The sequence below is a fragment of the Anomaloglossus baeobatrachus genome, chromosome 12, assembly GCF_048569485.1.
Source record: "Anomaloglossus baeobatrachus isolate aAnoBae1 chromosome 12, aAnoBae1.hap1, whole genome shotgun sequence".
Lineage (NCBI taxonomy): Eukaryota > Metazoa > Chordata > Amphibia > Anura > Aromobatidae > Anomaloglossus > Anomaloglossus baeobatrachus.
The window spans coordinates 4,148,360-4,160,428 of record NC_134364.1 but is presented as its reverse complement, the minus strand read 5'-3'; the positions used below and the strand labels follow the sequence as shown (position 1 = coordinate 4,160,428).

At 46.9% G+C, this 12,069-nt stretch overlaps 1 protein-coding gene across 4 annotated transcripts in view; it reads right to left on the bottom strand.

Moving 5' to 3' along the window:
- The window catches only part of NRXN3 (neurexin 3), a 693,208-nt gene that overhangs the window by 59,588 nt on the left and 621,551 nt on the right, over positions 1 to 12,069 (bottom strand). For all 4 annotated transcript variants that reach the window (XM_075330463.1, XM_075330464.1, XM_075330465.1 and 1 more), the window contains one exon: positions 3,267 to 3,344. In XM_075330463.1, coding sequence (XP_075186578.1) covers positions 3,267 to 3,344 — 78 coding nt within the window. The remainder of the gene's footprint in view (positions 1 to 3,266; positions 3,345 to 12,069) is intronic.

Sequence of the window (12,069 nt, the reverse complement as noted above, 5' to 3'; positions counted from 1 at the left end):
TGGGGTCTTAGCATTAGGCTTCAAAGCTTCTCCCTTTTTCCTCTAAACATAAAAATGGTCATTATGGCCAAACAGTTCAATTTTAGTTTTGTCAGACCACAGGACATATTAGGCTAGTTTCACACTTGCATTGAATGGTATCCGTTGCATTGCGTTGTGTGACGGATGCAACGGATGTGTTGCATATAGTGGCACAACGGATCGTACAAAACAACAGAATCAGCCTTTTTTTTTTTTTTAACACAGTTTCACCGGCGACAGACTATTGTGAACGATCAGCTGATCGCTCCCAGCGCCGGGTGACCAGCTGATCGCTCCCAGCGCCGGGTGACCAGCTGATCGCTCCCAGCGCCGGGTGACCAGCTGATCGCTCCCAGCGTCGGGTGACCAGCTGATCGCTCCCAGCGTCGGGTGACCAGCTGATCGCTCCCAACGCCGGGTGACCAGCTGATCGCTCCCAGCGCCGGGTGACCAGCTGATCGCTCCCAGCGCCGGGTGACCAGCTGATCGCTCCCAGCGCCGGGTGACCAGCTGATCGCTCCCAGCGCCGGGTGACCAGCTGATCGCTCCCAGCGCCGGGTGACCAGCTGATCGCTCCCAGCGTCGGGTGACCAGCTGATCGCTCCCAGCGCCGGGTGATCAGCTGATCGCTCCCAGCGCCGGGTGATCAGCTGATCGCTCGGCCGCCGAGAATGTGTGCGGAGTGCGTGGAGCCGAGCGGGGCCATGGCACTGAGGACAGGTGAGTGTGAGTGTGTGTGTGTATATATATATATATATATATATATACACATGAGGAGTGGAGTGCACGAGAAGGCGGAGCCGAGCGGGGAAGTGTCGGGCTCCCTGCACACGTGGCCAGGGTAAATATCGGGTAAAGCACTTTACTTGGTTACCCGATATTTACCTTAGTTACGAGTGCAGGGAGCCAGAGAGAGCATGCGCAGTGAAATCCTAAGGAAGCAACGCAGCGTCGCCCAGCGGAAGCAACGCAGGTCCTTTTGACACAATCCGTCATCCATACAAGTCTATGGGAAACAGCGGAATCCGTTAACGGATTCCGCTGTTTTCCAAAAGGGCGGATTGTGACGGAAGGAAAACAACGCAAGTGTGAAAGTACCCTTACAGTATTTGTTCCTGTGCATTTGCAAACATGAATCTGGCTTTTTTCCTTTATCTTTTGGAGATATGTCTTCTTCCGGGCAGAGCGGCCTTTCAGCCCATGTTGATACAGGACTCGTGTCACTGTCGATAATGACACAATCTTACCAGCTTCCACCAGCATCTTCACTTTTGCTTTCGTTCTTGGGTTGATCTGCACATCTCACATTTGTTGGTCTGACCAAAGCACGTTCATCTCTGGTACACAGAGCTCATCTCCTTCCTGAGCGGTATGATGGCTGGACATTCCCATCTTGTGTGTACTTGTGTATAATTGTTTGTACAGATGAATAAGGCACCTTCAGGAATCTGGAAATTCCACCCAACGATGAACCAGACTTGTACAAATCCACAATTCTCTTCCTGAGATCTTGGCTGATTTCTTTAGACTTTCCCATGATGTTACACAGAGAAGCCGTGTGATTCAGGTGTGCATTACAATACATCCACAGGTGTGTCTCTAACTCAGATGTTGTCAGTAAACCTATCAGAAGCTTCCAAAGACATGACATAATCATATGGGCGGTCCCATATTGTTTAAAGGCACAGTACTCTTAGTGTATGGAAACTTCTCACTTTGCAGAAAGTAATAAAAAACCTTGAAAACATTCTCTCTCTCATTATTCCGGTATTTGGCAAATAGAAATAATTTTGGTGCCCAATTGGCCTAAAATGGGAAAGGTTTATTCTGATTTCATCCGGCTTTTACTCAGCGCTGTGCCTGTTCAGCACAATGTGAATAGGTGTGTGGGTATTTTACACAAACATTTTTTCACTTGTTCGCTACAAATCACAAACAGGGAGCGTTTTCCTTTTATTCTGATTTCATGTCAGATAGTAAGAAAAACCTGCAGATGTTTCTTTTTAGATCGTGGAGGGAAACTAAGGGTTTCAACTGTGTGTGTGTGTACATTATATATACATACATACAGTATATACTGTCTATATATATATATATATATATATACACACCAGTGTGGATTGGCAGACACTGCACTGACCATCAGGAGGCCGCCCATGGCCAGTGGTGGCAGCCACACGTGACGTGCCAAGCACCGTCACAGCTGGATTTTCAGGCAGTTGCGTATCAGAGTCTATAGATTACAGAGCCGGCGTGGAGACCATACAGAAAAGTGGCGGCATAGGAGTGGAAAATGTTAAGGCCTCAGATGCAGCCGGCTCAAATGGTGGCAGCCTCCACAAACCAACATCCACTGCAGCCATTTCTACCCAGAAGTGGGAGGAGGACAACAAGTGTCAGATGCGGTTAGTGGTGACATCAGGCAATGAGCTCCCGGGGGTGGAGAGCGGTTGGTGTGATGGGTAAGAACCGGCTTCAACGTCACGCTGCTCAGGGTCACAATTCCCACTATGTTTCTCCATCATTTTATCACATGGATTAAGGAACTAGCAGTAAAGTGTGACTCTGAGGAAGAAGTAAAGTCAGAGCCAGGTCTCCCTGTGCAAGCTCATGCAAACTAGGTTGGAAAGACAGGAAAAGAAGGCGTTAGAGGTGCTGGATGACAGAAGTGTCTGCCGTTTGCGGACATTATAGGTGGGGGATAGTGACGCATCATTTTGGTTACACCCGATAAGCTTGTGCCTGCGCCCTCCGCTGGCCCTTGTCCTGACCCTCACCGACATCTGACTGCCCTGACAAATCGGTAGCATTCGTGTACAGACAGAAAGAAAGGTCAATGTGTCACAGGATCACACAACGCCTCTTACTACTGTCTTTTCAGAAAATATTCCCTTCAATTATTAGGAAGGAGCATGGATGATCCAGTGTTCAGAGATCTCATGCATCAATGGAGATGGATGGCAGGCAGAGGCATGCAGGTGTCCGGTGTCGCCCATCACCACCATCCAGGGGACATTCAGGCGGATCAGTCTTCCCCATATATTCTCTTCTTGATCACACCACATAACAGCAGCTGTATATTATACATGGCGGTAGCTGAGCAGCCTCTGTATACAGCATCGCAGAGGAGCCATGTATGAAGGCTCCGCACGCAGTGCCATGATGGATCTGAGCCTGCGGAGCAGACAGTGCACGGCACATCAGCATGCAGCATGGATCATGCAGGGCTCCAACAATCTACTTACCTTTGTCTTGCTGCCCGTCGTCTGGGTTCCGGGGCAATTTATAGGACAGTTTCGGCTTTTGGTGTAGCTCTGTATTGCCTTAAGGTTTAAAAGACAATGTTATTAGGGGTTAGAGTCGGCAACATGTGGGTCTACAATGCCTCAAGAGCTTTCAGTGTTCATGCTCCTCACATCACAATTATACAGCATGGCATTAGCTCATTATCATGTGCTCCAGCACGGCTGTGCGTGACCCGGTGACATCACCAGTGCGTAAGATACAGAGTGTGACCCAGTGACATCACTATAGTGTAAGATACAGAGTGTGACCCAGTGACATCACCAGTGCGTAAGATACAGAGTGTGACCCAGTGACATCACCAGTGCGTAAGATACAGAGTGTGACCCGGTGACATCACCAGTGCGTAAAATAAAGAGTGTGACCCGGTGACATCACCAGTGCGTAAGATAAAGAGTGTGACCCAGTGACATCACTAGTGTGTGAGATACAGAGTGTGACCCAGTGACATCACTATACTGTAAGATACAGAGTGTGACCCGGTGACATCACTCGTGTGAGAGATACAGAGTGTGACCCAGTGACATCACCAGTGCGTAAGATACAGAGTGTGACCCAGTGACATCACTATACTGTAAGATACAGAGTGTGACCCGATGACATCACTATACTATAAGATACAGAGTGTGACCCGGTGACATCACTAGTGTGTAAGATACAGAGTGTGACCCGGTGACATCACTAGTGTGTAAGATACAGAGTGTGACCCGGTGACATCACTAGTGTGTGAGATACAGAGTGTGACCCAGTGACATCACTATAGTGTAAGATACAGAGTGTGACCCGGTGACATCACTAGTGTGTAAGATACAGAGTGTGACCCAGTGACATCACCAGTGCATAAGATACAGAGTGTGACCCAGTGACATCACCAGTGCGTAAGATACAGAGTGTGACCCAGTGACATCACCAGTGCGTAAGATACAGAGTGTGACCCAGTGACATCACCAGTGCATAAGATACAGAGTGTGACCCAGTGACATCACTATAGTGTAAGATACAGAGTGTGACCCGGTGACATCACCAGTGCGTAAGATACAGAGTGTGACCCGGTGACATCACTAGTGTGTAAGATACAGAGTGTGACCCGGTGACCTCACTAGTGTGTGAGATACAGGGTGTGACCTGGTGACCTCACTAGTGTGTAAGATACAGAGTGTGACCCGGTGACATCACTAGTGTGTGAGATACAGAGTGTGACCTGGTGACATCACTAGTGTGTAAGATACAGAGTGTGACCCAGTGACATCACCAGTGCGTAAGATACAGAGTGTGACCCGGTGACATCACTAGTGTGTAAGATACAGAGTGTGACCCGGTGACATCACTAGTGTGTGAGATACAGAGTGTGACCCGGTGACATCACTAGTGTGTAAGATACAGAGTGTGACCCAGTGACATCACCAGTGCGTAAGATACAGAGTGTGACCCAGTGACATCACCAGTGCGTAAGATACAGAGTGTGACCCAGTGACATCACCAGTGCGTAAGATACAGAGTGTGACCCGGTGACATCACTATAGTGTAAGATACAGAGTGTGACCCGGTGACATCACCAGTGCGTAAGATACAGAGTGTGACCCGGTGACATCACTAGTGTGTAAGATACAGAGTGTGACCCGGTGACCTCACTAGTGTGTGAGATACAGGGTGTGACCTGGTGACCTCACTAGTGTGTGAGATACAGGGTGTGACCCGGTGACATCACTAGTGTGTGAGATACAGAGTGTGACCCGGTGACATCACTAGTGTGTGAGATACAGGGTGTGACCTGGTGACCTCACTAGTGTTTGAGATACAGGGTGTGGCCCAGTGACATCACTAGTGTGTGAGATACAGAGTGTGACCCAGTGACATCACTATACTGTAAGATACAGAGTGTGACCCGGTGACATCACTCGTGTGAGAGATACAGAGTGTGACCCAGTGACATCACCAGTGCGTAAGATACAGAGTGTGACCCGGTGACCTCACTAGTGTATAAGATACAGAGTATGACTCGGTGACATCACTAGTGTGTAAGATACAGAGTATGACCCGGTGACATCACTAGTGTGTGAGATACAGAGTATGACCCGGTGACATCACTAGTGTGTAAGATACAGAGTGTGACCCGGTGACATCACTAGTGTGTGAGATACAGAGTGTGACCCAGTGACATCACTAGTGTGTGATATACAGAGTGTGACCCGGTGACATCACTATAGTGTAAGATACAGAGTGTGACCCAGTGACATCACTAGTGTGTAAGATACAGAGTGTGACCCAGTGACATCACTAGTGTGTGAGATACAGAGTGTGACCCGGTGACCTCACTAGTGTGTAAGATACAGAGTGAGACCCGGTGACATCACTAGTGTATGAGATACAGAGTGTGACCCAGTGACATCACTAGTGTGTGAGATACAGAGTGTGACCCGGTGACATCACTATAGTGTAAGATACAGGGTGTGACCCGGTGACATCACTAGTGTGTAAGATACAGAGTGTGACCCGGTGACCTCACTAGTGTATAAGATACAGAGTATGACTCGGTGACATCACTAGTTTGTAAGATACAGGGTGTGACCCAGTGACATCACTAGTGTGTAAGATACAGAGTGTGACCCGGTGACATCACTAGTGTGTGAGATACAGAGTGTGACCCGGTGACCTCACTAGTGTGTAAGATACAGAGTGTGACCCAGTGACATCACTAGTGTGTAAGATACAGAGTGTGACCCGGTGACATCACTAGTGTGTGAGATACAGAGTGTGACCCGGTGACCTCACTAGTGTATAAGATACAGAGTATGACTCGGTGACATCACTAGTTTGTAAGATACAGGGTGTGACCCAGTGACATCACTAGTGTGTAAGATACAGAGTGTGACCCGGTGACCTCACTAGTGTATAAGATACAGAGTGTGACCCGGTGACATCACTAGTTTGTAAGATACAGGGTGTGACCCAGTGACATCACTAGTGTGTAAGATACAGAGTGTGACCCGGTGACATCACTAGTGTGTGAGATACAGAGTGTGACCCGGTGACCTCACTAGTGTGTAAGATACAGAGTGTGACCCAGTGACATCACTAGTGTGTAAGATACAGAGTGTGACCCGGTGACATCACTAGTGTGTGAGATACAGAGTGTGACCCGGTGACCTCACTATTGTGTGAGATACAGAGTGTGACCCGGTGACCTCACTAGTGTGTGAGATACAGAGTGTGACCCGGTGACCTCACTAGTGTGTGAGATACAGAGTGTGACCCGGTGACCTCACTAGTGTGTAAGATACAGAGTGTGACCCGGTGACCTCACTAGTGTGTAAGATACAGAGTGTGACCCGGTGACCTCACTAGTGTGTAAGATACAGAGTGTGACCCGGTGACATCACTAGTTTGTAAGATACAGGGTGTGACCCGGTGACATCACTAGTTTGTAAGATACAGAGTGTGACCCGGTGACCTCACTAGTGTGTAAGATACAGAGTATGACCCGGTGACATCACTAGTGTGTAAGATACAGAGTATGACCCGGTGACATCACTAGTGTGTGAGATACAGAGTGTGACCCGGTGACCTCACTATACTGTAAGATACAGAGTGTGACCCGGTGACCTCTCTAGTGTGTGAGATACAGAGTGTGACCCGGTGACATCACTATAGTGTAAGATACAGAGTGTGACCCGGTGACATCACTAGTGTGTAAGATACAGAGTGTGACCCGGTGACCTCACTATACTGTAAGATACAGAGTGTGACCCGGTGACATCACTAGTGTGTGAGATACAGCGTGTGACCCGGTGACCTCACTAGTGTGTAAGATACAGAGTGTGACCCGGTGACATCACTAGTTTGTAAGATACAGGGTGTGACCCGGTGACATCACTAGTTTGTAAGATACAGAGTATGACCCGGTGACATCACTAGTGTGTAAGATACAGAGTATGACCCGGTGACATCACTAGTGTGTGAGATACAGAGTATGACCCGGTGACCTCACTAGTGTGTGAGATACAGAGTGTGACCCGGTGACCTCACTATACTGTAAGATACAGAGTGTGACCCGGTGACATCACTAGTGTGTAAGATACAGGGTGTGACCCGGTGACCTCACTAGTGTGTGAGATACAGAGTGTGACCTGGTGACCTCACTAGTGTGTGAGATACAGAGTGTGACCCGGTGACCTCACTAGTGTGTGAGATACAGCGTGTGACCCGGTGACCTCACTAGTGTGTAAGATACAGAGTGTGACCCGGTGACCTCACTAGTGTGTGAGATACAGCGTGTGACCCGGTGACCTCACTAGTGTGTAAGATACAGAGTGTGACCCGGTGACCTCACTAGTGTGTGAGATACAGAGTGTGACCCGGTGACCTCACTAGTGTGTGAGATACAGAGTGTGACCCGGTGACCTCACTAGTGTGTGAGATACAGAATGTGACCCGGTGACATCACTAGTGTGTGAGATACAGCGTGTGACCCGGTGACCTCACTAGTGTGTAAGATACAGAATGTGACCCGGTGACATCACTAGTGTGTGAGATACAGAGTGTGACCCGGTGACCTCACTAGTGTGTGAGATACAGAGTGTGACCCGGTGACCTCACTAGTGTGTGAGATACAGCGTGTGACCCGGTGACCTCACTAGTGTGTAAGATACAGAGTGTGACCCGGTGACCGCACTATACTGTAAGATACAGAGTGTGACCCGGTGACCGCACTATACTGTAAGATACAGAGTGTGACCCGGTGACCTCACTAGTGTGTAAGATACAGAGTGTGACCCGGTGACCGCACTATACTGTAAGATACAGAGTGTGACCCGGTGACCGCACTATACTGTAAGATACAGAGTGTGACCCGGTGACCGCACTATACTGTAAGATACAGAGTGTGACCCGATGACCGCACTATACTGTAAGATACAGGGTGTGACCCGGTGACATCACTATAGTGTAAGATGGGTGCAGGCACCGCCTGCCCTGCACGGCTGCTACCCCAGCACAGACACTTACAGCTCCACTGGGAAATCCTCAGAAGGAGCCAATGCTGCAGCAAATCGTGACATCAAACTGCAAAATTATTCCCACCACAAATCAATAACAGAAAGGAAAAGAAGCCCCAAAACGCCAGATATCCCCAACCGCGGACCCTGGACATGTGATCAACTCGATTCAACAAGCTGGTAATAAGTTCTCGGACTGGAGCTGAAGTCTCGGGGGTCCGCCAGTCACCTCCAGACTAGGAGAAGACAAGGATAATGTCTGCGAGGAGCGGCTGAGAAGCTGGACTGCCGGCTTCACTCCCATAGGGACCGCTAGAAACTGATGCTGTGACAGATGGATGCTCCTCACTGTCAAAGTCACTTACAAGAAAAGCAGCTAAAAGCCGCGGGTTATTGTTGTAGAGGGCTCCACGTCTGCATGCTGATCTAATGGGAGCGCGCGGCTGCGAGTACACGATCACACACACAATCTAATGTGCACACGATCACACACACAATCTAATGTGTACACGATCACACACACAATCTAATGTGTACACGATCACACACAATCTAATGTGCACACGATCACACACACAATCTAATGTGCACACGATCACACACAATCTAATGTGCACACGATCACACACACAATCTAATGTGCACACGATCACACACAATCTAATGTGCACACGATCACACACACAATCTAATGTGTACACGATCACACACACAATCTAATGTGTACACGATCACACACACAATCTAATGTGTACACGATCACACACACAATCTAATGTGTACACGATCACACACACAATCTAATGTGCACACGATCACACACACAATCTAATGTGCACACGATCACACACACAATCTAATGTGCACACGATCACACACAATCTAATGTGCACACGATCACACACACAATCTAATGTGCACACGATCACACACACAATCTAATGTGCACACGATCACACACAATCTAATGTGCACACGATCACACACACAATCTAATGTGTACACGATCACACACACAATCTAATGTGTACACGATCACACACACAATCTAATGTGTACACGATCACACACACAATCTAATGTGCACACGATCACACACACAATCTAAGGTGTACATGATCACACACAATCTAATGTGTACACGATCACACACACAATCTAATGTGTACACGATCACACACACAATCTAAAGTGCACACGATCACACACAATCTAATGTGCACACAATCACACACACACTCTAATGTGTACACGATCACACACACAATCTAATGTGCACACAATCACACACACACTCTAATGTGCACACGATCACACACACAATCTAATGTGTACACGATCACACACACAATCTAATGTGCACACGATCACACACACAATCTAATGTGCACACGATCACACACACAATCTAATGTGCACACAATCACACACACACTCTAATGTGTACACGATCACACACACAATCTAATGTGCACACAATCACACACACACTCTAATGTGCACACGATCACACACACAATCTAATGTGTACACGATCACACACACAATCTAATGTGTACACGATCACACACACACTCTAATATGCACACAATCACACACACACTCTAATGTGTACACGATCACACACACAATCTAATGTGCACACAATCACACACACACTCTAATGTGCACACGATCACACACACAATCTAATGTGTACACGATCACACACACAATCTAATGTGCACACGATCAAACACACAATCTAATGTGTACACGATCACACACAATCTAATGTGCACACGATCACACACACAATCTAATGTGTACACGATCACACACACAATCTAATGTGCACACGATCACACACACAATCTAATGTGCACACGATCACACACACAATCTAATGTGCACACGATCACACACAATCTAATGTGTACACGATCACACACAATCTAATGTGTACACGATCACACACACAATCTAATGTGCACACGATCACACACACAATCTAATGTGTACACGATCACACACACAATCTAATGTGTACACGATCACTCACACAATCTAATGTGTACACGATCACTCACACAATCTAATGTGCACACGATCACACACACAATCTAATGTGCACACGATCAAACACACAATCTAATGTGTACACGATCACACACAATCTAATGTGCACACGATCACACACACAATCTAATGTGTACACGATCACACACAATCTAATGTGCACACGATCACACACACAATCTAATGTGCACACGATCACACACACAATCTAATGTGCACACGATCACACACAATCTAATGTGTACACGATCACACACACAATCTAATGTGTACACGATCACACACACAATCTAATGTGTACACGATCACACACACAATCTAATGTGCACACGATCACACACACAATCTAATGTGCACACGATCACACACAATCTAATGTGTACACGATCACACACACAATCTAATGTGCACACGATCACACACACAATCTAATGTGTACACGATCACACACACAATCTAATGTGTACACGATCACTCACACAATCTAATGTGTACACGATCACTCACACAATCTAATGTGCACACGATCACACACACAATCTAATGTGTACACGATCACTCACACAATCTAATGTGTACACGCTCACACACAATCTAATGTGTACACGATCACACACACAATCTAATGTGCACACGATCACACACACAATCTAATGTGTACACGATCACACACACAATCTAATGTGCACACGATCACTCACACAATCTAATGTGCACACGATCACTCACACAATCTAATGTGCACACGATCACACACAATCTAATGTGCACACGATCACACACAATCTAATGTGCACACAATCACACACACAATCTAATGTGCACACGATCACACACACAATCTAATGTGTACACGATCACACACAATCTAATGTGCACACGATCAAACACACAATCTAATGTGCACACGATCACACACACAATCTAATGTGCACACGATCACACACAATCTAATGTGCACACGATCACACACACAATCTAATGTGCACACGATCACACACACAATCTAATGTGCACACGATCACACACAATCTAATGTGCACACGATCACACACACAATCTAATGTGCACACGATCACACACAATCTAATGTGCACACGATCACACACAATCTAATGTGCACACGATCACACACAATCTAATGTGCACACGATCACACACACAATCTAATGTGTACACGATCACACACACAATCTAATGTGCACACGATCACACACAATCTAATGTGTACACGATCACACACAATCTAATGTGCACACGATCACACACACAATCTAATGTGCACACGATCACACACACAATCTAATGTGCACACGATCACACACAATCTAATGTGCACACGATCACACACACAATCTAATGTGCACACGATCACACACACAATCTAATGTGCACACGATCACACACAATCTAATGTGCACACGATCACACACACAATCTAATGTGTACACGATCACACACACAATCTAATGTGCACACGATCACACACAATCTAATGTGTACACGATCACACACAATCTAATGTGCACACGATCACACACACAATCTAATGTGCACACGATCACACACAATCTAATGTGCACACGATCACACACAATCTAATGTGTACACGATCACACACACAATCTAATGTGCACACGATCACACACAATCTAATGTGCACACGATCACACACACAATCTAATGTGCACAC